The sequence below is a fragment of the Nicotiana tabacum genome, unplaced genomic scaffold (assembly GCF_000715075.1).
Source record: "Nicotiana tabacum cultivar K326 unplaced genomic scaffold, ASM71507v2 Un00495, whole genome shotgun sequence".
In the NCBI taxonomy this organism is placed as follows: Eukaryota; Viridiplantae; Streptophyta; class Magnoliopsida; order Solanales; family Solanaceae; genus Nicotiana; species Nicotiana tabacum.
Genome location: NW_027438732.1, coordinates 1 through 27,055, shown reverse-complemented (window position 1 = coordinate 27,055; position 27,055 = coordinate 1). Strand labels below are relative to the sequence as shown.

The 27,055-nt window shown below is 39.1% G+C and overlaps 1 protein-coding gene across 1 annotated transcript; it reads left to right on the top strand.

Moving 5' to 3' along the window:
• Window positions 1–501: 501 nt before the first annotated feature.
• On the top strand, window positions 502–25,944 carry LOC107830172 (mediator of RNA polymerase II transcription subunit 23-like; the record flags this gene model as incomplete). Its single annotated transcript, XM_075248992.1, is given in 6 exon segments — window positions 502–670; window positions 813–926; window positions 1,037–1,162; window positions 8,531–8,679; window positions 24,834–25,074; window positions 25,170–25,944. Coding segments are annotated over 6 exon segments (1,510 nt in total), but the record flags the coding sequence as incomplete, so codon positions are not given.
• Window positions 25,945–27,055: the final 1,111 nt, after the last annotated feature.

Here is a 27,055-nt window from a genome sequence, read left to right as displayed (position 1 = left end):
TTCAATTATCGTTTTTCCCTGTTGTCACTATTTGGTACTACTTGTTCTTCTTTACTTGTGGGAATGTAATGGGTTTGTTGTTGTAGTTGTTGGTGGTATTCAGTATCCAGACTTTTATCTTCTGCGCCCAACATTCAAAGGTTAATTTATTTAGTCACAAATGTTTCAGATTTTGAACTTGAGCTGTTAGTATCAGTTCTGTCAAGCGGAAGCTGTAATCTTAATGATTGAATTTATTCCCAGCTGCTTTGTGAGGAGTCAAATTGCTAATGAGTGATCTCCTGAAGTAAAGAAGAATAAAGAAAGGAAAAGAGTATGATTTAAGACAATAGGTTTATTTGTTGTCATTAAACAGTATGGGTTCAGTGAAAAATAATAGACCAAATATTCATGAATTTGAGGCATTTTGCAAACCACTGGCAAGATGTTTCCTGTATAAGTTTGCTCGTGTTGTTTTTCTGGAGAGCTTACAATTGACTTCAAGATGTTTTATCTGCAGGCAGAAACAACTGTTATCAATCAATGCACACAGCTTCTTTCTCCATCGGCTGATCCCACATATGTTATGACTTATATTAACCACAGTTTTCCTCAACACCGCCAGTATCTTTGTGCTGGTGCGTGGATACTAATGCATGGACATCCGGAGAATATTAACTGCATAAACCTTGTAAGGCTCGCCCTTGTTTTCCTCAAGTTATTAGAAGCTTTTGTGTAGTGATCATCTCATCGACTTCTTTCTCATATTGAGATATCCCTACTAAAACACATTTTTCTCGCGTGGCGGCGTTCCTGCTAATAATTGGATACAGGGACGTGTCTTGAGGGAGTTTTCTCCTGAAGAGGTGACTGCAAATATTTATACGATGGTAGATGTTTTGCTTCATCATATTCACTTGGAACTACAGCGTGGACATCCCTTGCAGGTTTTGTTGTACTCCTTTCTTATTGATTCTCTAGACCTATCAAGTTTTCACTGAGTATTGACCCTCCTTGCTTTGTTTTTTTCTAATGTCTTCCTCTTTTCATTCCTCAGGATCTTATGCTAAAAGCATGTGGAAACCTTTCAATTTTCATCTGGACCCATGAGCTTTTGCCTCCAGATATCTTGCTACTTGCACTTATTGACCGCGATGATAATCCACATGCTTTGCGCATTGTAGTATGTTCTTTATAATCTTTCTCAATTAGTTTTCTGTCTTTATTAGTCTTAGTCAGTTGTGAAGAGCGGTGTAAGCCTATGATACTTAATTTTCTGTTAATGATTCATTGTTATTTGCTTATAATATTCTTTTGACGGCATCTTCTCCCAATATAATCAGGGGAAATGGTATTTTGACATCATGTTTTTCTCATCTGTTGTAGACTCCGTAGTTTGGTGCTGTTTCCACTTTCATTCTTACGCTATAGTGTTATGAGGACAAAGTGATAATTCTAGCTTGCTTGAAGAAGGCATCATCTTTGTTAAATGGACATTGGGCCCAACTGAACCCCAAAAGCTAGCTCAAGAGGTGGTGATTGTCCAAGTCCATATAAGGACACTACACATCCCATTCATTGTCGATGTGGGACTTAACAACCCCTCTCACGCCCAGGACTGGACATCTAGAGCGTGGACAATTATGGGGGCCCAACATCCGAAAATCGGGATGGGTCCTGCTCTGATACACTTGTTAGAACCGAAAAAAGTTAGGTGTCATGCGGAAGCTAGTAAAGCAAACCTTCAACTCGATAAATCAGACAACAAAAGAGAAATCTACCAAAAGAGGCACAAACATTTAACATGGTTCGGTCAACTGACCTACGTCCACGGCGGAGATGAGCAATCTACTATAATACAAAGAGAGTACAAAATATCGAGAGAACAACCTCACGAAGAGGCAAACACAAGTGACACACTAACACTTGTCCTGTAAAGTTCTCCCCCTAAATACTACTCTCAAGCCCCTATGGCTACATTGTGGATGCTACTGAATGAGAAGGACAGATCTTCAATTTATAGAACTCCAAACCTTTTCCTACAAGAAAAGGGACTAGCCAAATATGGAAGAATTATATTTTCCTTCTAGGAAAAAAAACCCAATTATGGTAAATATGTTGTCCTTTCGTTCCTGAGATAGGAAAACCAATTATGGTAAGAAAATCTGGACAAACACCTAACAATTCTCTCCCTTGGCCTGAATTTTCTAACAAAATAAACTTGATCCACCTTCTTCGCATAACCTTCAATAGGGTTGCATATCTAAATCTCCACCACAAAGTTTCTCAAACAAAAATTACGATTATCGTCAAATATGTTGCGGCTAGAACTGAACCCGCCAAGATAAATCTGTCTTGAACCTCGCTCTGATACCAATTTGAAGGATTGAAATACCCCGAAGAATAATTTATGCACAAGCAAAAAATTCAGCAAAAGCTATATAGAAGAAACTTATCAAACTGGGGAGAGAACATTGTAGGAGGGTTTTTCACAACTCAAACTCTTGAATCTCTCTACATTGTAGCTATCTCTCCACAATAGAAAATATGTAGTAGCACCCTATTTATAATACTACAAAACCAAAAACCTATTCTAATGTAAAATTGATAAACAAAACCTAACTAGACATGAATTAAATAAACTACCAAATATCAAATCCTAGACAACTTAAGAATATTAATTAATCTTGGTTTAATTTCCAACAGCCTCCCTTAAACCAAGATCTTCAAACTTGAGTATGCCATAAGTAACATCAAGCCTTGTAGAAGTCAAGTACCTTAGACTCTCCACCAATTTTCTAAAATATGTAGCATCAACAAAATCACGAGTATCATCTTTAGTTAACTTCAATTTCTCTTCAATATTGGTCATATATGATTTGGATATAACCTTGGTAAATTCCTTTAAAATATCATCAACATATTTTTCCTTTACTTTGAAATCATCTACTTCTCTAATTGCCTTGTGGTTGGTCTCGTACACAAATTCAACTCTAATTGGCGATTCTATAGGTTGTAGAGTAATGCCATTAATAGATATTTCGTCTTGCTCCTTGAAACATGTAATCTCGAACAATGGCACGAAATTGATTACATTTTCAATATATATAATCATGTGTTGTTCTGGTTCTAGATCCCAAGCTATTTGCACCTCAATCTTGTGCAAATCATCAGAGACTTTCTCTTGATGAATTATCTTATTTTTTTCGTTAATAGGTTCATCTTTAATACTATCAAATAACTTTTCAGGTGAAACACCAACCTCTTTTGGACGAACGTCCCTTGCAATCAAATCTTCCGTTTTAACAACCAGAGAAATTTTTGGCAGATCAATTTGAATATTATTTGACTTCCCTTCGCATTCAATAGAATTTCTATCACAACAAAAATTACATGTACCTTCTCTTCTTTTCTCCTCTGTTTCTGAATTTTGGCCTTCTTGATTTATTTTCGTCATCTTTGATGTGTCTTCTTTTTCTTTTGGTTGATCATCTTTTTCTTGTGAGGCCTCCTCCAATGTCTGATCTTTCTGTTGATTCAATGATCTCTTATATGTCACCACTTCACCTTCTAAATCATCAAGTCTGAGAGTACTAAGATCTTTGGTAGCCTCAAGAATAACTTTCTTGTTGCTAAGCTTTAAACTTAGAGACTGCAATATTTTTCAACAATTTTAACTTCTTCCAATACTTCTCCATTGGTCCTTAGACCATTGACTATTTCTTCAATTTTTGTAAAAAATTCTTTGATAGCCTCTGTTGGTCTCATACGAGCCAACTCTAATTGACTCTTAAACTCTTGAGGTTTCTCCTTCTTTATATCAACAACTTTACGATATGACTTCACCAAGATTGTCCAAACCTCCTTTGATGACTTTGTATGCAAATATTTCTAGATACATGCAATTCGACATTGATGGCGAGATAGTAACGTGCCTTATAATCTAAATGTCTCTTCTTCTCCAATTGCGTAGCTGTATCACCTGTCAACGTTGTGCCTTCTAGGAGTTCCTCAAATCCTTCATCAATGGTGGACTATAATCCAATAGCCTTAAAAAAAATTCTTCATCTCTTGATACCAAATTTCAAAATTATTTTTGCCATCAAACACAAAAACTGGACAATTAGGTAATAGAGTATCCATATTTTTGTTGGATCTCCTATCGGCTCTGACAGAATCTCACACAGGCTCTGATACCATGTTAAATGGACATTGGGCCTAACTCAACCCAAAAAATCTAGCTCAAGAGGGGAGGATTGCCCCAAGTCCATATAAGGAAACCACACATCCCATTCATTGTCGATGTGGGACTCAACAATCTTCTCTTTGGCTATGATGTTTTACTGCCTGTCCAGCCTAATCGAATTGTAATTTGTCATAGGGAATTGCTAAATTCCAATCTTCTTATGTTTGGGCTATTGGAGCGATCTTCAACAATTAAAAACTGGGGAGAAGAACTAAATGAAGGGCGAACAGAAGTTCTAGCTCTGGTTTTCTACGAAATCAAAGTATACTCATTTACTAAAAATGAATAATTTCAGAAGCATTTGATTAGTATGAGATTCCAAGCCTACCAGTCAGGAATCTCATTCCTCTGTATCATCCAAGACAATTCATAAAAGCAGGCCTATCTGGTTTAACGTCTGAAGATGTACAATATTATGATCTCAAGGTGTCCCATAACACTATTTTGGAACATTGGTTCTTATTGCTGTTGACATAAACACCTTTTTAGTTTTCTGCTCCTCTAGCATCTTACATGTCCAACCATAGGCTAACAAGGTAGGTAGTGATTTTGTTAATTATTTCAAGTCTATAACTCTAAGTGGTTCTTTCTCCTAATGATTGGAATGTGTCTTTCCTTTTATAGAAAGTGGATTAAATACCTGTTGCTTTGGTTCATGCTACTATGGTAGAAGCAACTATGAGCTATCCTCTGACATATTGAAACAAGTTAACTTCTATCTTTTCCTTTTCGAGTATGACAGAAAGACGAAGTTTGTGGTAAGAGCACGAAAGTTATGGAGCTGCAGTACCCAGAGAGTGACATTGCACTTCTACAGAGAATTGCTGGGTCAACAATCATATCCCATTCTTGTTCATTTTGCCTTGAATAAGAGAGAAAGTATCTTTACTTTTGACAATAAGAGAGAAAATTACAAGTGTTAGTGTCACGACCCAAAATCCATCTAGTCGTGAATCGTGATGACACCTAACCCAACCCGATAGGTAAGCCAAATAACATTCAACACAACTCAAATGAGAATAATATGAGCCAATGAGAAGAAAAATCTGAACTTCGGTACTAAATCCCAAGGATTTGTAGTATAAATCATGAGCTTTTAAGACAGAGAATTTACAAAGCTGGTACGAAGTAAATACATCATCTGTCCGAAATATACATAAACAAATTTGCAAATCTAAAGCTACAAAGGACAAGTGGCAGCTATGACCAGAACGCAGGTACATCTTCAATGCCAGCTCCCGCCATACACAACATCAACTCCAATATCTGCACGCAAGGTGGAGAAGTGTAGTATGAGTACAACCGACCTATGTACTTAATAAGTAATGGACCTAACCTCAAGTTCAAAGCAGTGACGAGCTCAGAAGATAGTCAGAGTCCAACATCAATAATAACATGAGATATGTTAATGTCAAAAACAGTAAACAACTCAAAACAATATTATGCTCAGCTCGGTCACAATTACGGGAGAATAGACATGTTTTTCAAGTGTGACAATCAAGTCCAAATTTTACCACCGAAATCATTTAAACATGAGTTTATCAAAAAAATTGCATTTTTTCAATTCATAACATCTGCGTTTACCATTTAGTATGGGAAAAGTATATCTCTATGCCTACATGTCAATATACATGTCAAATCATCAATTATCATATGCCGGCTAGCATGAGGAACATACATCTCTATGCCTACATGTCAAATATACATGTCCAATCATCAATTGTCATCATAGTGAAACCATCAAGAATAACCACACTTAGCACATTCACGGTGCCTGGCCCAAGGCCCTCACCAACACACATAACACTTAGCACTGTACCCTGGATTAAATGCCCATCACTAAGGCAAGTATATCAAAAACACTATGCCTATGCCCACTGTTGGCATGTCAGACTCCGGAAGGGTGGATCATGCCCAAGCGTTAATCATAATCATTGAGCCCAAATAGTGGGGCCTGGTGCACGCGTCGCCCCAAATCAATAATGCTTAGCCCAATATGAGCCTAGCGTACGCGTCACCTCAATATCAATACCAAATCTGCTCTATTTGGGCCAAACTCAAGTCATTAACCGTTCAAGTCTCAAATAAACACTTCTCACAATACTCAGTTCAACAGTGTTACACATAGGATGCATCAACATTTGAGGAATCAAATAAGAAAGGACTGAGACAGAGATATCATACACGAATGTAGCATCATGACTGAGAACATGTGTACAATTAGGGCAAATAGCTTAGAAACGGCAAGAATAGCCCTATCAAGACTCAAACAGGTAGCACATACCCTAGACATGATTCTAACATGATCAGAACTCAAATGTTCATATAGGTCTAGAAAACACGGATATAACGAGGCATGATAGCAAAACAATCCCATAGTAGCCTAAAAGCCACCTATAATCATGAACACTCCGGTGCACGTGCACACGCCCTTCACCTAGCGTGTATGTCACCCTAATACCTCTCATATAACATAGTTTCCAGGGTTAAATACCCTCAAATCCAAGTTTAGATATGTTACTTACCTCGAACATGCCAAATCCAATATCGAGCAAGCCAAACAACACTTTAGAAACGCCATCCCGCGTGAATCAACCTCCGAACGACTCGAATCTAGCCAGAAGCAACTCAAAACATCAAATAATGCCATAGGAAATAAACCCAAAGCGATAAAGGTCGAATCTTTAATCAAATACTCAAAGTCAACCAAAAATTCAACTCGGGTCCGCACCTCAGAACCCAACAAAACTCACATATTCCGACAACCCATTCAATTACGAGTCCAACCATACTAATTTCACTCAAATCCGACTGCGAATCGATGTTCAAATCTCAAATATTCACTTTAGAAAAATTTAGTTAAAACCACACAATTTCTCTTTTAAATTCATCAATCAAATGCCAAAATCGAAGATGGAATCACGAAATATAATGAAAACCGATTCAAAGACACTTACCCTAATCCATATAGTGAAAATCCTCTTCAAAATCGCCCAAATCCGAGCTCCCCAACTCAAAATGTGATAAAATGATCAAACCCTCGAAATATATAACATATGCCAGCATTTCCGCATATGCGGTCACTTAGTCGTATCTGCGACCTCCACTTCTACGGTCCCCGTCTCGCATTTGCGAACAGGCTACCTCTTACCATTTCTCGCATCTGTGGACCCATAGCTGCATTTGGGCTCCGCAAGTGCGTTCCGCATCTCGCAGAAGTGCTCCCGCATCTGCGCCAAAACCTCCGCCAAAGCGGAACTCCTTTGGACACCTCCCCTTCGCAGAAGCGACCACTCCATCGCATAAGCAAGCCCGCACCTGCGGCCAAATCTGCGCAGGTGCGAAGAACCAACAACAGAACTGCCCAACATGCTCAAAATAATCCAAAACACTCCCAAGCTCCTCGGGAATCCGTCCGAACATAACACGGACCTACTCGAGGCTTCAAATTACGCATTTCAACATCAAAATCACGAATTGCACCTCAAATCAAACTTAACGAACTTTCAACTTCCAAAACTCGTGCTGAACTATATCAAATCAACTCGGAATGTCCTCGAATTTTGCACACAAGTTCCAAATGACATAACAAACCTATTCCAACTCCCGGAACAACAATCCGAATGCGATATCATCAAAGTCAACTCCCGGTATAACTTATGAACATTCCAAACCTTCAAATTACCAACTTTCGCCAATTCGTGCCAAAACCTTCTAGAGCCATCCAAATACATATCCAGGCATACGTCCAAGTCCAAAATCACCATCCCGGAGCTAACAGAACCATTTGAACTCCGATCCGAGGTCAAATTCACAAAAGTCAAACTTGACCAACTCTTCCAACTTAAAGCTTTCTAGTTGATAATCATTCTCCCACAAAAATCCCGAATCACCCAAAAACCAAAACGACGATACACACAAGTCATAATACGTCATATGGAGCTACTCATGTCCTCGAACCACCGAACGGAATGCAAATGCTCAAAACGACTGGCCGGGCCGTTACAATTAGAGTGAAGAATACATTTTTGCGAGCCGGCAAACGATGATTTCACTCATATAGGAACAAAATCCAGTGTCTCATAGGATTACCTTTTTTTTGCTTTCTGTGCAAGTGGATCATTCTTGTTGTGAACCTGACCGTGATCATAAGAGCTTTTCATTCACATTCATAAATATGATGACTTTCAAATGTTATAAGTAGTTCTTTTGCAATTTATTGAAATAGTGATATATTTGGTACATCAAAACGTCCCTTTTTTCTTTTGCTCACTTTTTGACACCTTTTGTTCAAATTCCAAACAGATTAACTTACTTGACAGTAAAGAGCTCCAACAAAGAGTAAAACTTTATCTCATAAATCGTGGCCCACCTGAACATTGGCTTTCTTCTGGACCTTTCAAGCGTGTGGAACTGCAGAAAGCTCTTGGAAACTATCTGTCATGGAAGGAAAGGTAACAAATTGAACATTTTTTTTTCCAACAAGTGGGTAACATCTTGGACTATATTATATGCAATCTCAAGGTTCCTTGTAATTGCTGAATGCTTAGATATTAACAGTTGGATCAAGTATATATATGGTTGCAAAGTAAGTACACATATCTCTATGTCGAATGTTTATTCGGATCTTCCCTAAGCATAAGTTTTTATTTGTAAGGCCTCATTTGTTTGCACTTAATGAGGTCTTAATCTTAATCATTCAGATCTCAGACGTTAACTGTACTTCTTTTTAAAGTGTGGATCTTAGTTTTTTTTTTGATAATGGTAACATGTAGTGTGGATCTTAATTATTCAGATATTAATTATTAAGTGTGTTTGTTTTTTTATTTCACAATCACTTAATGGGTTTGAATGATTAAGATATATAACAAAGACTTAATTTCATTAAAATGTTATCATCCACATTCACTACTAACTGCCGCCACTGCCCACCATTATCACCTACCGCCATGCACCACCCACAACCACTATACTCAACCACACCGACCACCACATCCTCAATCATAGCCGCCACCGCCATTATTATCGACTATCACTACCCACTACCCCAGCATTATCAACTATTACCACCCACCAACCCCGCCATTATTAACTAACCACCACCGTCATCTCAACCACAACCACCTACCCATCCACCTAAACTCCCACCAGCTACTATCCCCACTGTCATCATCAGCTATAACCGCCATTGTCTACCATTATAAACTATTACGACCCACCACCACCTTTATTCACAACTACCATTAGCAATCACCACTAGCTACTATGCAGAACCACCACCATCAACCAAAACCACACCTCCAATCAGCATCCACAAGCATCACCGTTAGCAATCACCACCACCAACTACCATATTATTTTTTAAAACATATTTTGTTATTAAAATATTTTAACTAATATATTATTTGAATTTTATATTTATTAATTTTAGATAAAGATATATTTATACATTTAGATGTTGTAAAAACAAACAGTCTTAATCATTCAGTATTCGGATATTGATCCACATCTTAATTTTCGGATGTGTATTCAAATTCCGGCATTTAATCTTAATATACATCTTAATATTCAGATTCAGACGTCTTAATCTTGAAAAAAACAAACGAGGCGTAAGTCAACATTTATTTTATCTGAAAGGGAGTAAGATACATTCATGGTTGTTGGTATGTTTTTCAATGAGTAGAAATCTATTTTTAGAGTACATTCAGTTGACAGATGTGTTAAGCTGTGCTATCATTAGGATAGCACTTCTATATTGCCACGATCCAAAATCTCACCAATGATCTTGATGACATCTAACCTGCTTGCTAGGCAAGCCAACACTCAACAACAACAATAAACTTCAATTATTAAGCCATTAACTGTTTCATGATATAAATAACAATGTGGAACATAAATCTCAAATCAATAACATAAGTGCATAATAAAAAACAGGTATAAACTCGGCTACAATTGTCTAACAAATGCCCAAAACCCCGGTGTCACTACATCACGAGCATCTAATAAGAGTAACTAGTTTTAGCTGAACAATAACATCTGTTCGGAGAAGAAATACATAGAGAGAAATGAATAAGTAGGGAAGGGGAACTCCATATGCTGCGGATCAGATAAAGTAAGGTAGCTTACCACGAAGTCTCCAACAAACACTTCTAGTCAGCTAGATGGTACCACAAATACCTACCCCAGAACAACAACAAACCCAGTATAATCTCAGGGGTCTGGGAAGGTTAGTGTGTACGCAAAGTCGCAGACCTTATCCCTACCTTGAAGGTAGAGAGGCTGTTTCCAAAAGACCCCCGACTTTAGAAAAGATGAAAAAAAAGCAGTAGCAACAAACAGTAACAACAACAAGATATTAAGAAACAAGCGTAATAAACATGTAGTAATAGAGATTTACCAATTATAGAATACAAGGCTAACTACCAATCCTGGTGGTACAGGGAAGACACACACACAATGACTGTCACAAGGTGATTGGAGAAACTGGCTAACCACACTTACAATAAATGAGATGTCAGGTCTCGTGATCGTAAAATAGTTGACTTTGCCAACAAGTCTTCGATATCTTCCTGGATCTTTATGAGGCTTCCCTTGTCCCGGAACAAGTTTAGTATTTGGATCCATAGGATTGTCCATAGGTTTGTTGTTTGCAGTTCAACATACCAGTGTCTTCCAAAATATCTAAGGCGTACTTCCTTTGTGAGATGACAATGCCGCTGCCGCTGCCAGATTGTGCCACCTCAATGCCTAGAAAATATTTTAGTTTGCCCAGATCCTTAGTCTGGAATTGACTTGAAAGATGCTGCTTAAGTTGGATAATACCTTCATGATCATCACGTGTGATGACAATATCATCAACATAGACAATTAGAAAGATACATTTGCCTTGAGATGAATGCCTATAGAATACTGAATGATCAACTTCTGTTCAGTCATTCCATATTATTAGACAACAGTTCGGAAACGGCCAAACCATGCCCTAGGAGACTGCTTAAGACCATAAAGAGATCGACGAAGTCGACAGACTAATCAAGACCCCTCCCTGAGCAACAAACCCTGGTGGTTGCTCCATATATACTTCTTCAACAAGTTTTCCATGAAGGAATGCACTCTTAATGTCCAACTGAAAAAGAGTTCAATGATTCATCATTGCCTAAGAGATAAGAAGATGGACAAATGCCATCTTTGCAACTGGTGAAAAAGTATCACCATAATCAATGCCATACACCTGAGTATACTCCTTTGCAACCAATCTTGCTTTAAGGCGATCAATCGCTCCGTTTGGACCTACCTTAACTGTAAGCACGATGTTGTGGGTTTTCCCTTTAGGTAAAGGGACTATCTCCCAAGTACCGTTATTGTGAGAAAGCACGGGAGAAAAATATTATTGATTTTAATTAATGACAATGATACAATGAGCCTTATCTATATATAATACATGTCCTACTCCTAATACATATGGGATTACGGTTATTTACTACTATTTAACTATCAAACTAACATTCCCCCTTAAGCTGGTGCATATAAAATTTTATGTACCAAGCTTGTTACATATATAACTAATACAAGGACCAGTGAGAGACTTGGTGAAAATATCAGCAAGCTGATCATTCGACTTCACAAATTTTGTAGCAATATCTCCCGAGAGTATCTTTTCTCTAACAAAGTGGCAGTCAATCTCGATGTATTTAGTTCTCTCATGGAACACTGGATTTGACGCAATATGAAGAGCAACTTGATTATCACACACAAGTCCCATCTGACTAATCTCACCAAATTTCAACTCCTTGAGCAACTGTTTGATCCAAATTAGCTCACATGTGGCCCTAGCCATTGCTCGATATTCTGCTTCTGCACTAGACCGAGCAACCACATTCTCTTTCTTGCTCTTCCAAGACACCAAATTTCCTCCTACTAAGACACAATATCCAGACGTAGAACGTCTATCAGAAGGTGATCCTGCCCAATCAGCATCTGAGTATCCAACGATCTGCTCATGACCTCGATCCTCAAATAATAAGCCTTTGCCTGGAGCTGATTTTATATACCGAAGAATGCGGACAACTGCATCCCAATGACTATCACAGGGAGAATACATAAACTGACTCAAAACACTTACAGGAAAGGAAATGTCAGGTCTAGTCACTGTGAGGTAATTTAATTTACCAACCAACCACCTATATCTTGCAGGATCGCTAAGAGGCTCCCCCTGTCCTAACAGAAGTTTAGAATTCGGATCCATCGGAGTGTCAACAGGTCTACAACCTGTCATTCCTGTCTCCTCAAGAATATCTAAGGCATACTTTCGTTGTGAGATCACAATACCTGAGCTAGACTGAGCGACCTCAATACCCAGAAAATACTTTAATCTGCCCAGATCCTTAGTCTGAAAGTGTTGAAAGAGATGTTGCTTCAACTTACTAATACCATCCTGATCATTGCTGGTAATAACAATATCGTCAACATAAACGACCAGATAAATACATAGATTTGAACAGAATGTCGATAAAATACAGAGTGATCAGCTTCACTACAAGTCATGCCAAACTCCTGAATAACTGTGCTGAACTTACCAAACCAGGCTCGAGGAGACTGCTTTAGACCATAGAGGGACCGGCACAACCGACATACAAGGCCACTTGACTCCCCCTAAGCAACAAAACCAGTTCCTTCATATAAACCTCATCCTCAAGGTCACCGTGAAGAAAAACATTCTTAATGTCCAACTGATAGAGAGACAAATAGTGAACAACAACCATGGACAGAAAAAGGCGGACTGATGCAATTTTAGCCACGGGAGAGAAAGTATCACTGTAATCGAGTCCAAATATCTGAGTATACCCTTTGGCAACAAGACGAGCCTTAAGTCGATCAACCTGGCCATTTTGACCAACTTTGACTGCATACACCCAACGACAACCGACAGTCGATTTACCCGAAGGAAGAGGGACAAGCTCCCAAATACCACTCGTATGTAAAGCAGATATCTCGTCAATCATAGCCTGTCGCCATCCGGGATGAGACAGTGCTTCACCTGTAGACTTAGGGATGGAAACAAAGGACAAAGATGACACAAATGCACAATGGGATAATGACAGACGATGGTAACTTAAGCTGACATAATGAGGATTAGGATTAAGTGTGGACCGTATACCTTTTCGTAGTGCAATCGGTTGATTAAGAGGAGACAAGTCCGCAATATTAGCAGGGTCAGGTGTAGGACGTCGATGATAAATCAGGAGTGGTGGAGCTGTAGAAGGTTGAATTGGACTAGGTGGTGGCACTGTAGCTATAGTTGGTGGTACTGGACTAGGTGGTGGCACTGGAGCTATAGGTGGTGGAGCTGCAACTGGAATTGTAGGTGGTGGAGCTATGGAGGAAGATGAATGGGAGATAGGGACTGAATCTCCAAAAGAAGGAACTGGTAGCACCTTAGAATATCTAAGTGATTAACTGGACCTGTGAAGTATGATTGGGTTTCAAAGAACGTAACATTAGCAGACATAAGAAATCGCTGAAGGTCAGGAGAATAACATCGATATCCCTTTTGCGTTCTCGAGTAACCCAGAAATATGCACTTAAGAGCACGAGGAGCTAACTTGTCTTTTCCTGGAGTAAGGTCATGAACAAAGCACGTACTCTTAATGACACGGGGTGGAAGAGAGAACAAAGGTAAGTGGGGAAATAGGACAGAGAATGGAACTTGATTTTGGATAGCTGAAGATGGCATACGATTAATAAGATAACAAGATGTAAGAAGTAAGAACTGCATCCCCCAAAAACGCAGCGGAACATGAGATTGTATGAGTAGGGTACGAGCAGTTTCAATAAGATGCCTATTCTTTCTTTCAGCTACCCCATTTTGTTGGGATGTGTACGGACAAGATGTTTGATGAATAATCCCATAGGAGTTCATAAACTGCTGAAATGGTGATGACAATTACTCTAGGGCATTATCACTACGAAATGTGCGGATAGAAACCCCAAATTGATTTTGAATTTCAGCGTGGAAGGTCTGGAAAATAGAAAATAACTCAGATCGATTTTTCATCAAAAATATCCAAGTGCACCTGGAATAATCATCAATGAAACTGACAAAGTATCGGAATCCAAGGTAGAACTGACCCGACTAGGACCCCAAACATCTGAATGGACTAAAGTAAAAGGTGACTGCTCGGTTATCAAGATGCCGCGGGAAATGGGAGCGGGTATGTTTACCGAGCTGACATGACTCACACTCTAGAGTAGACAAGTGAGATAAGCCAGGTACCATTTTCTGAAGTTTTGACAAACTGGGATGTCCTAAATGTAATAAATTTGGTAGATCAGTAACGGGACAAGTTATTGGAGGAAGACAAGATGCGAGTCCATGTGATTTTGCAAGGATAAGGTAATAAAGTCCATTTGATTCATGTCCGGTACCAATGATCCGCCCTATACTGCGTTCCTGTGTAAAAACAAGGTCATCAAGAAATAAAGCAGCAGATTTAAGTGATTTGGCTAAGCGACTAACGGCTATGAGATTAAAAGGACTACCAGGAACATAAAGAACTGAGTTTAAAGGTAAGGAAGGAAGTGGACTTGCTTGACCTATTGCAGTTGCCATGGCTTGAGACCCATTGGCCATTGTGACTGTTGGAAGAGATTGAGAATATGAAATACTAGTGAAAAGAGATTTGTTACCAGAAATATGATCAGATGCACCTGAATCAATTACCCAAGACTCAGAAGTTGAAGATTGGGAGACACAAGTCATGCTACTATTTGTTGGAACAATGGAGGCTAATCCTGAAGATGTCTGTTTACGTACTTTGTACTGAAGGAACTCAATATAATCCGGTAAAAAAACCATCTGGATTGATTCAATGCATTGGATCCAACGGATTGTGAGTTAAAGGCTTCTGATACGAATGCCATTATAATATTGTGCCGGAAAAAAGCAGAATTTTTTCAAGGAATTACTGTTCTCGCCGGAAAACTTGCTGTTCACGCCGGAAAAATCTCAAAGTGCTCGGAATTTTGTCAGGGATAGCAATGGTCGACTCGGAATTGCTGTGCGAGTGACCTTTCCTGTAGTAAGTTCGTCGGAAAATGGCTGGAAGAGGTCTCATGCCCCGGCGCGTGCACAGATCTCGCCGGAAAATCTTGACTCTGCCCGGCGCGTGAGGGCGCGTGGCAATGAGTTTTCCGGTGGGTTTTTTAGATTTGGTCGCGGGGCTACGGCGGACCTTGTGGTGGTGTTGGTTTGTTTACAACACTGATAAATAATGACTTTGACGCAAACAGGCACTTAGGTCACCGGAAAATTGCACTGTGACTGAGTTCTTTCTTCCCGGATGTGGCTTGAATGACGCACAACGATTATTTTCTCACTGAAGCTCTGATACCATGTGAGAAAGCACGGGAGAAAAATATTATTGATTTTAATTAATGACGATACAATGAGCCCTATATATATATAATACATGCCCTACTTCTAATACATATGAGATTAGGGTTATTTACTACTATTTAACTATCAAACTAACAGTTATCATGCAAAGCAGTCATCTCTTTAATCATAGCCTGACGCCAACCTGGATGGGCCGTTGCTTCTTCCACAGTCTTTGGAACCTTGACAATGGATAAGCTAGTAATAAAGGCATGATATGAAGGTGCTAAACGATGATAACTTAAAAAGGTATAAGTGGGAGTTTGATTGTCAGTAGTTCTAGTACCTTTTCGTAGAGCAATGGGGAGATAAGTGACATCCGATGAGTGCTCAACCGAAGCATGAGATATTGCTGGAGAAGGCAATGAGTCACCCGGCGGGCTTTGTGTACTTGAATTAGGATCAGAAGCATCAAAAGCATCAGCTGGAATAGTAGGTTGAGAATTAGGTCGAGGGCGTCTAGAATAGACTTGGAGTGGTGGAGCTGGAGCGGGAGGCGAAAAAGTTTGAACAGGGAGAACTATGGATATGGCCTTCTGATTTAATGCATTAGGAGAAAAGTACGGGGAAGTCTCAAAAATGTAACAACTGCTGAGATTAAGTACCCATTTTTATAGGGATCAAAGCATTTGTATTCATTTTGTAGACAAGAGTACCCTAAAAAGACACATTTGATAGCCTTTTGCTGAAGTTTGTCTTTTCCTGGGGTAAGGTCATGAACAAAACAAGTACAACCAAACACACGTGGAGGAAGTGGGAACATAGGTTGTTCTGGATAAAGCATGGAGTGTGGACTCTTGTACTGCAAAACAAAGGAGGGCATACGATTAATTAAATAACAAGCAGTAATAACTGCATCACCCCAAAAACGTAAAGGAATATGATTGTGAATAAGTAATGTCCAAGCCGTTTCAATGAGATGTTTGTTCTTTTGTTCTGCAACTCCATTTTGTTGTGGAGTATGTGCCAAGAAGACAAGTGTAATATACCTTGTGATGACATAAAGGAAGAAAGAAAAGAACATAAGTATTCTCGGGCATTATCACTGATTAATATCTTTATGGAAGCACCAAATTGATTGCGAATCTTAGTACAAAAGTTTTGAAAAATAGAGAACAATTCAGATTTTTTTTTTCATTAAAAATAACCAAGTGCACCGAGAATAGTCATCAATAAATGTAACAAAATAATGAAATCCTAGTGAAGAGCTGACACGACTTGGACCCCATATGTCCGAGTGAACAACTTCAAACATAGAGGAAGACCTATTATTGACACGCTTTGGGAAAGAAGCACAAGTGTGTTTCCCAAGCTGAAATGACTCACATTCTAACAAAGATGAACTAGATAGACTAGGGACCATCTTCTGCAGCTTTGAAAGACTTGGATGTCCCAATTGACTATGAAGCAAATTAGAGGAAATAGCGGAAGTGAAGACAACTGGTGGTTTTGGAATGGATAGTTTGTACAGACCGTGTGACTCATGTCCTCTTCCAATCACTTGTCTCGTACTCTGGTCCTGCACAAAAAGAGAATCCTCAGAGAAGATTACAAGACACTTGAGGTTCTTGGTTAATTTACCAATGGAAATAAGATTATACGACATTCAGGTGCAAAAAGAACTGAAGTTAAAGGTAAAGAAGGTAGAGGGTGAGCTGCACCTATTCCTTTGATAGCAGTCTTTGATCCATTAGCTAAGATAATAGTAGAAAAGATTGATGGAGAATTAAGGACATAAAGAAAATTTTTGTTACCAGATATATGATTACTAGCACCAGAGTCAAGAATCCATGGTCCAGGAAAGGAAGACTGTGCGACACAGGCAAAAGAGTTACCAGGTTGCGCTGTGCAAGCTATAGATGAGGTAGATGATTGTTGCTTTGATGCCTGATACTGAAGATAATAATTATAATCTGCTCCAGTCAAAGTGATAGAGTGAGATGATCTATCCTTTGACATCTGGTGTAGGTAGAATACCATCTCCACTATGAGCCACATTGATTGCATGTCGAGGACGATCATTGTTACGTGGAGGCTTACCATGAAGCGACCAACAAACATCTTGTGTATGTCCTCCCTTATCACAATATGTGCAATGTTTAGTGCTTTTCCCTTTTTCTTTTCTGGTTCCATTTTGAAAAGTGTTAGTTTGTATGACCATTATAGAAGTATCATATGAGTTTACTTCCGGTGTAGATGTGATGCGCAACAATTTGACAGATACTTCCTCCAAGGTAGAAACAGATGCGCTAGCAAGAATTTGGTCTCGAACTGAGGAGAGATCAGATCTTGATCCAATCAAGGTTAGAACCATAAAAAATCTGTCTCTTTGTCTCTCCTGATCATCCAACTTGTCAGTAAAAGGCATAATAGAATCAAATTGATCCTTAAGAATTCTACCTGACTAAGATAACTTGCACTGTCTTGTTGATTCTGTTGCAGGTGGACAATGTCTGAAACTACCTTGTAAATAAGTTGTATGTCATTTGTATACAAGGTTTTGGCCTTGTTCCAAACACTGCAACATGTCTTATATGACTGCAAAAGATTACGTAACTTACTGTCAACAGAGTTCCATAGAGGACTACATAATTGAGCATCTATTTTAACCCAAGTTGGTCTATTAGATGCTCCAATCTCTGTATAATTCTTGACCAAGTGATCTTCATATCCTTGACCTATAAACCACAGTTGTACAGAAGCTGCCCAAGAGGTATAATTTCCACTACCATCCAACTTAACAGTAGTAATTGTTGGAGATGGTGAAGAGAAAAAAATCGACTTTCCAGTAATTTGATTTTCAACTGCTTTATCATCTCCCATTGTTGTATTTATTGCACATGGACTGCTGAAAGTAGTGGATGAGAGTAACTACAAAAACAAGAGAAATAGGAAGAAATAGAGAAAACTAAAGAGTCGACCTAGGAGGATCTGGTTCTTCTATAGTCTTTTAATTCAAGGAAAAAAATGAGATGGAGAAGGGATTAAATACCCGAGCTTTGATACCATGAGAAAGAAGAAGAGAAGAATGATGGTGAATAGAGTGCTTGATTATTCCCTCGAGCTGTTGGATTTAAATAACCTTTGACAGAAATACAAATAAGGAAAGACTACAATTACAAGCCTCCAAAATCTCCTAATTACTTAATTACAGGGATATATGTAGTTGTGATTACAGGGATTTGTGTATCTTTTCATATTTACATAGTATCAATTTTTGCCATATTTAACAATCTCCATAATCTCCCTCGGGACTTTGTTATATGCTTTCTCTAGATTAATGAATACCATATGTAGGTCCCTCTTCCTCTCTCTATACGGCTCCACCAACCTCCTTACAAGGTGAATGACTTCCGTAGCCGAACATCCCGGCATGCATTCGAATTGATTTTCGAATATAGACACGCTCCCCTCACCCTCACTTCCACCACCCTCTCCCAAACTTTCATAGTGTGGCTCAACAGCTTGATACCCTTATAATTGTTGCAATTTTGGATATCACCTTATTCTTGTACACCGGAATCATCGTACTCCACCTCCATTCCTCAAGCATTTTCTTCATCCCAAAAATGGTGTTAAACAACCTAGTGAACAATTCCAAGCCTGCTCTACCCACGCTCTTCCAAAATTCTACCGGAATGTCATTTGGTCCGGTCACTCTGCCCCTGCATATCTTACGCAAAGCCCCCTCGACCTCCCCAATTTTAATACACCTACAAAAGCCAAAGTTACGACGACTCTCGGAGTGCTCCAAATCATCCAACAAAAGACCCCTATCCCCCTCTTCATTTAGGAGTTTATGGAAGTATGCCTGCTATCTACGTCTAATATGCATCTCTTCCATCGATACTCTGCCATCCTCGTCTTTGATGCACTTCACCTGATCCAGGTCACAAGCCTTCCTTTCTCTCACCTTGGCTAGCCTGTACAGCTTCTTGTCTCCACCTTTGTCACTAAGTTCTTCGTACAAACGACCAAATGCTACAGCCTTAGCCGCCATAACCGCTACCTTCGCCTCTTTCTTGGCTCTTTTGTACCGTCCCTATTCGTCCTCTTTTTCTCCTCGTCCTTGCTCTCCACAAGCTTCAAGTACACTGCTTTCTTGGCTTCTACCTTTTCTTGGACCTCTCCATTCCACCACCAGTCCCCCTTGTGTCATCCGGCGTAACCTTTTGAGACCCCTAGCACCTCTCTAGCAGCTTTCCTAATGCAGTTCGTTGTTATGGTCCACATACCATTCCCGTTCCCATTACTCCTCCATGCCCCATAGCCACCAACTTCTCCCGCAATTCCCCCCCAACTCCCAAGCTTTGTCCTTTGTCAAGGCTCCCCACATGATCTTGGGTGAACCATGCACAACTTTCTTCTTCCTCGTCCTCATGATCTCCAAGTCCATCACCAAGAGCCTATGTTGGGTTGAGAGATTCTCACTCGGAATAACCTTGATAAAATAAGATATCAACACCTCAATTCTCACATAAATACATGATACATGTCAACAACATTTCTATCAAAGCCACTGCATGAGTATATGATATGCAAATCTGCATGCTCAGGATCCCTTCTCAAACCTCACAACACAAATCCATATGCCTGACACATGCCACGTGTCCAAACAAGCACCAAAAATCCCGTGTGTCTACGCTCACAGGGCCCATGGTAAGTAATATGAGTAATCACCTGACTTCGGAGGGATGGATCCATATCCAAGCGTTTGATCATTTTACAATAATGATCAATAACCAATAATTATTTGCTCTCACTCATGCATATGTGTATGAAATAATATACTCCATCCGTTTCAATTTAAATGACTTACTTTCCTTATTAGTCCTTTCCAAAATGAATGTCATAATTCTATACTTGAAAACAATTTAACTTAAGCTTTTTATTTTACCCACTTTACTGTTAATGATAAGCTTTTATAGCCACACAAATGTCATGGTCCCATAAAGCTTTAGCCCCTTAAGCTTTTAAGGCCACATATTTCAAAAGCCTTTCTTTTTTTCCCTTAAATTTTGTGCCAAGTCAAACTACATCATTTGAATTAAATCGGAGAGAGTTATAAAGAAGCGTCAGATAACAATAAGAATGCAGATAAAAGCTCATATGGTTAAAAGTTGACTGTGGTTAATCATATACTTCCTCTGTTTCAAAAAAGATTGGGCTATTTCTTTATTAGTCTGTTCCAAAAAGATTGACACCTTTCAGTATTTCCTTGATAGGAAGCATTTTTAGCCACACAAATGCTATGGCAAGTTTCAGACCATAAAGTTTCAAAAGTTTTTCAACAACACAAATGCTACGGCTTATTTAAGGCCACATGTTTTAAAAGTCTTCCCTTGTTTATTAAAGTTTGTGCCAAGTCAAACTAAGACAATCTTTTTGAAACGGAGGAAGTAATTCAATTTATCACAATGGTTCAATAAGCTGTTTAAGTACGCACAAGTTTCATCATATTATTTAACATGAGTCAATTAAGCCACATAACTACCAAATCATGGAGCAAATACGACAAGTATATGACTATGGATTAACAATAAAGCTCAACATGGCAAACAATCGTTTATGTCCAGTTCAACAAGTCATTACCTTGAACAAACTCCTAAATCATAATTATGAATTATCACGTAGTCAATGGAATCAACGAAATATGGATAATACGCTCACATAGTCCAAACAAGGCATAAGCATAAGTCAATCTCTACCGGATAAAGTCATTACCAAGCTACACATATACGCTCGTCACCTCACATATGCGTGACTCCTAAGTCAAGCAACATGTAGCAAATAGATCACATATGAGGAGAATTCTCTCTTACAACAATAAACAAGAGACTTACCTTATCCTAGCAAGCTTAAATCAACCAACAACTGCCTTTCCCTTCAAAACCCAACACTAAATTACTCGAATCTAGTCAAATATAACTCAATAACGTCAAACAAATCTATAGGAATCAATTCCAAACGATAAAGCTTCAATTTTTAATCAAATCCCCAAAAGTCAGCAAAACCCAACCAGGGCCACATTGTCACAATCCAAGTCAAGGGATAGATCCCGACTATCCATAACCCCACAAGTCCAAATATGTGATTAGATTTCAAAACCGAGTCCAAATCGACTCTCAAATCCCCAAAATTTACCCTCTTAAGTTGTAGACAAAAACCTCAATTTTCTGTTTAAAATTGCGTGATTAAAGTGTATAATTCCGCAGAGGCTCAAGATATATAATCAAATCCAAGTTAAAATTACTTACCTACAAAGTAGTGATGAAAATCTCCTCAAATATCGCTTCTTACCGAGTTCCGAAATTCAAAATAATGAAAAAATGAGCTAACCCTCGAAAATATGAAGTCTGCCAAGGGTCTCGCATCTATGGAACAAAGGGTCGCTTCTGCGACATATCGATCACATCTGCGATCCTCACTTACACAACCCCACCGCATCTACGGAGAAGCTATCGCATTTGCGGATTTGCAGATGCGACCATAAATGCGGATCTGCGCTACACCTTGAGCCAGCCTAATCTTGCACCTGCGCACGAACCCCAACTTCTGCAAAGGCGTAGATGCGGCCAATTCATCGCTTCTACGGCCTCGCACCTACGCGAAAACCATCGCAGGTGCGACACACCAATACCAGATCGTTCAAACAACTTACAAATGGTCTGAAACCAATCCGAAACACACTCGAGCCCCGGGTCCCAATCCGACCATACCAACAAGTCCGAATACTTTATCCAAACTTATCCAAATGCTCATGACACCACAACAAACATCGAAACCAAGAATCGGCAATCAAAATCCATCTCTTAGCTTCCAAACTTTCCTACTTCGCCAAACGTCCGAATCATGCCTAAACCTTCCGGATTCCAACCAAACTTGCCGGATTCGAAACTTTGCACCTATCCAAGTTCCGAAACACCAATCGAAGCCCGATAACATCAAAGTCAACTCCCGGTCAAACCAATAAACTCTCCAAACCTTCAAATTGCCAACTTCGGTAAATAGAGCCAAAACCTTCTAGGAATCACTGAATCCAAATCCGAACACTCCCTATTCCAAAGTCACCATACGAACCTATTGAAACCATCAAATTTCGATTCCGAGGTCTTTTACTCAAAAGTCAAACCTTGGTCAACCATTCCAACTTAAAAGTTTCCAAATTGAGAATCACTCTTCCAAATCTCTCCGAACCTATCGAAAATCAAAACCAACTATACACGCAAGTCATAATGCATATACGAAGCTACTTAAGGCCTCGAACGGAATGTTAAAGCTCAATATGACCGGTCGGGTCGATACATATATTTTCTTATCAAGAAGTATTCCTGCTGGTTCAGATAGATTTAATGATTCGCCTGATCGATTAAAACTACGTTGCCTTTCCAGCCCCAGAATTCAACTTCTTCTATTCGATGTATTATACATGCATTGAGATAACCAAGAGAATAACCTACTTTTCTTGTCTGAATTGTTATGTAACTGGTCATAGTGCTTGCTTACTTCTCTATATGCAATAAAAAGGCACTGAAAAATTTATAATAACAGTGTTGACGTCATCGTTGGCAGCTTTCCTTTTGAAAATGGTAACAAATAGTCGTTGGCAGCTTTCTGAGGCTCTAGCTAACTTGGTTGACCAGTACGACTAAACCCATTAGGCATTTAGCTTGAAGAATCAATTCTATTAAACACAATTTGCTGCAAGTTAGGTCTTTTGAGCACTGATCATTGGAATGCTTATTCGTGTATTCGTGCTTATTTTTCGGTGTTTAATATTTTTGGGTGCTGCAGAACTTATAATTGTGTTCTGTCACGACCCAAATTATGGGACTGTAACAGCACTCTATGATCTTGCTCCCATTAAGCTAATCACTTTTTGAATTTAACTCAACTGAAATCTGTAGAGAAATACGTACTTCTTATGTTGCTCGGACTCTCCGAAAATGTAACTGGGTCCGTGTCCGATCCTCTAAAAGTAGTGCATTTTTGGAGGATCTGACACGGGTGTGGCAAGATTTTTGAAAGTCCGGGCAACATAGATTACTTCAAATGCTAAATTCATATCCTAAGTACATGCTACCAAGTATATTGAGAACAACTCTAGAATAGGGCAGCGTGGTGCACAAAATATGCCGCGTTCACGGGTTCGGGGAAGGGCCGCAACCCGAGGATGTGATGTAACAGTCTACCCTAATGCAATCATTAGTGGCTGCTTCCACGGCTCGAACCCATGACCTATTGGTCACATGAGGACAACTTTACCGTTGCTCCAAGGCGCTCCCTTCGGAACAACTCTAGAATACTGAACATAAACAGTAGTTTCAAAAATGAGGGTATAAGGTCTAGCACCAAAACTGGAACATACTTATCTTTTAGAAAAATGCTAAATGCAAAAAATGTATATCTTGCTTTATGTGTTCTAAATTTTCTAGTGTTGTCTTCTCATCTTTAAAATTATGAAGGAATACAAATTGTTGTTGGAATAGACATTTCTGACACAGCGATCAGGAAGGAATCTGATTGGGAGGAAAATTGAAGATTATGGGAATGTCAAGCTAGTGACAACGGTCTGATCTCAACCCAATAAGTTAGGTATCTCCAATGTCTGATCCCAACCCGATAAGCTAGGTATCTCTTTAACCTCTATCCAATGGGTGATCGTATCTCAACATAGGTTATTAGTACTCTTGGCATCTGCGTCTCTGCGATATTCATCTTGTGGATGTGTTGAATTTTGGTGGCCCAACATTCACTCATATCTAGTGTTGTTGGTTTTATAACTGTTCTATAGAACTTACCCTTGTAGGCTTCACCATTTCAACCATCCGATTTTGATTTTATGTGTATACATCTTCATCTGTCATCCCATTCTCCTGGAATAACCATCGTAAATATCTGATTTTTTTTTTTTTGCATTTGGGCACAGCAAACCTATGTTATTTAACCTCAATTTCACTGTTCTTCATTTATTTATTTTCCATTTGTTGAAATTCACTGGTGATTCAAGTGTCGGTGTTACTTTTATTGATGATCCATGCGTGTGTATGTTGTATGTGTACGCATTGTATCATCTCTTGTTTGTTATGCTCATAGGTAGTAATATATCAATTCTCAGATTTCAGATCTCGAGGATACACCTATTAACCTTTTCTTGCTTGATCATTATGGTTTCAGGTATCCAACATTTTTTGATGATATTGCTGCACGCCTGCTTCCGATCATCCCCCTAATCATATATAGACTCGTTGAAAATGACGCTATGGATGCAGCTGATAGAGCTCTCCAAGTTTATTCGACCTTCCTTCATTACTATCCTCTGAACTTTACGTTTGTTCGTGATATACTGGCTTATTTCTATGGTCATCTTCCTGGAAAGCTAATACTCCGCATATTAAATATCTTGGATATTAAAAAGGTGATGATGGTCGATGCTTTTGTAACTTGCTAATTGTTTTTGCCCTTCTCTTTTAATAATCACTGAATCATTCTTTTTTCCCTTCTTCCTTTCAGATTCCATTTTCTGAGTCATTCCCGCAACATATCAACTCATCAAATGCAGCCATGTGTCCACCATTGGACTACTTTGCTACTCTTTTATTAGGACTGGTGAAACATGTTATTCCTGCTTTAAATAATAGCTCCAAATGTGCAGCAATGGGAGATTTTGCAAATAATTCTATGCGTGCTCCCCATGGCAAGATCCAAGCCACATCACAACCTGGGCCAACTAATTCTTCTGAAGTGCAGAAACCATATTATCAGATGCAAGACCCTGGGACTTTCACCCAGCTGACTCTTGAAACAGCTGTAATAGAGTTACTTTCTCTGCCTGTTTGTCCTTCGCAGATTGTCTCAGCTCTTGTTCAAATTGTTGTTCACATACAACCAACCCTTGTCCAATCCAGCAATGGGCTACATGGAGCTCCTGGTAGTTCTGGACAAGGCTCTATCTTGCCTACTTCTCCTTCAGGGGGAAGTTCTGATTCTTTGGGTGCAACTAGGACGACTCCATCGGTTTCAGGAATGAATACTTCTAATTTTGTTTCACGTAGTGGTTATACTTGCCAACAGCTGTCTTGCTTGTTGATCCAAGCTTGTGGTCTTCTTTTGGCACAACTTCCTCCGGAGTTTCATGTACAGCTATATGTTGAAGCTGCACACATAATCAAAGAAAGTTGGTGGCTTACTGATGCAAAAAGATCAGTGGGTGAACTAGAATCTGCTGTTAGCTATGCTCTACTAGACCCCACCTGGGCTGCACAAGACAATACCTCAACAGCCATTGGTACGCTTTCTTAAACTCTCTGGAATAACTTTACCTGTTTGTTTGCTTACTCCCCCGGTCTCTATTGATTGACCTCTATTGACTGGCAGTGTGATCATAAGAAGCCAAAAATGTTGAATGGAAAAAAGGGGAGAATTGCGATTTTGGTATATGAAGTAATGCATTATTCCGGATTTAGTTCCATATTATTTAACTTCACATATCTTGCCTTTAATTGGACAATACGTGCGCTTTACTACTTGGAGTTAACAGAAACTAATGGAAGATAGTAAAAACTAGAGAATTTTGATTAAAACAGAAAAAAATAAAAAAGAAAACGTAGTAGAACTGGATGACGACTCTACTTCCTCCTCCAACTTCGCGCTTGCTGATCCTCTCCAACCTCTTGTTCATCCTCCTACTGCTTTCACCAGAGACAACATGCTCAAGTATTTCAAAGTTAACCATGTGCGTACTATTAGAGTGTTACAAAATGAAGGTAATCATTGCCTTTGTGTATTTGTATATAATGTTCTGATTTATCAGTAGTTTTATCTATCAAAGTTTGCATGTAATACTGGAACACTTGCGTGAATAAAATTTTGGCGTACACAGAAAATGAAGATACAAACCAATTAGGATGCTATACGGCTAAAAGCTTGTTCCGACACTATATCAGAAAATTTAGGATAACATCATCATCTTCGGTGACGAAACATTCCGAGGACTCGAGTTTAGCAGAGACATGGAAATGAAAGGAGCACAAAAGCCAGAATACGACCACGACCTCCTGGCCCCTTCCTCGCCACCCTTCTATTTTCCTGTCCACTAAAGTTTTCTCATCCCACTACACAACCCCTTGCCCTTGGTTAGAAAGCTAGCCAACAGTATTATGTTCCAGATGACAAGGGAGAAGAGGATAAAAAGTGGCAACGCAGAGTAGGAAGTTGGCAGTTATCACGTTCTGCTACTGTTTTTCTTTTTAATTTCTCTCCTTATTTTTATGATATTTCAAATAGTTATTTTGTTAATTTTTGAGTACTCATTAGCTTTCATCAAATTCAGGGATTAAGAGTGCACATGTGATTGAATTAAAGGTCAAACGTCTGTTGTTGAATACAATGTTTTAAAA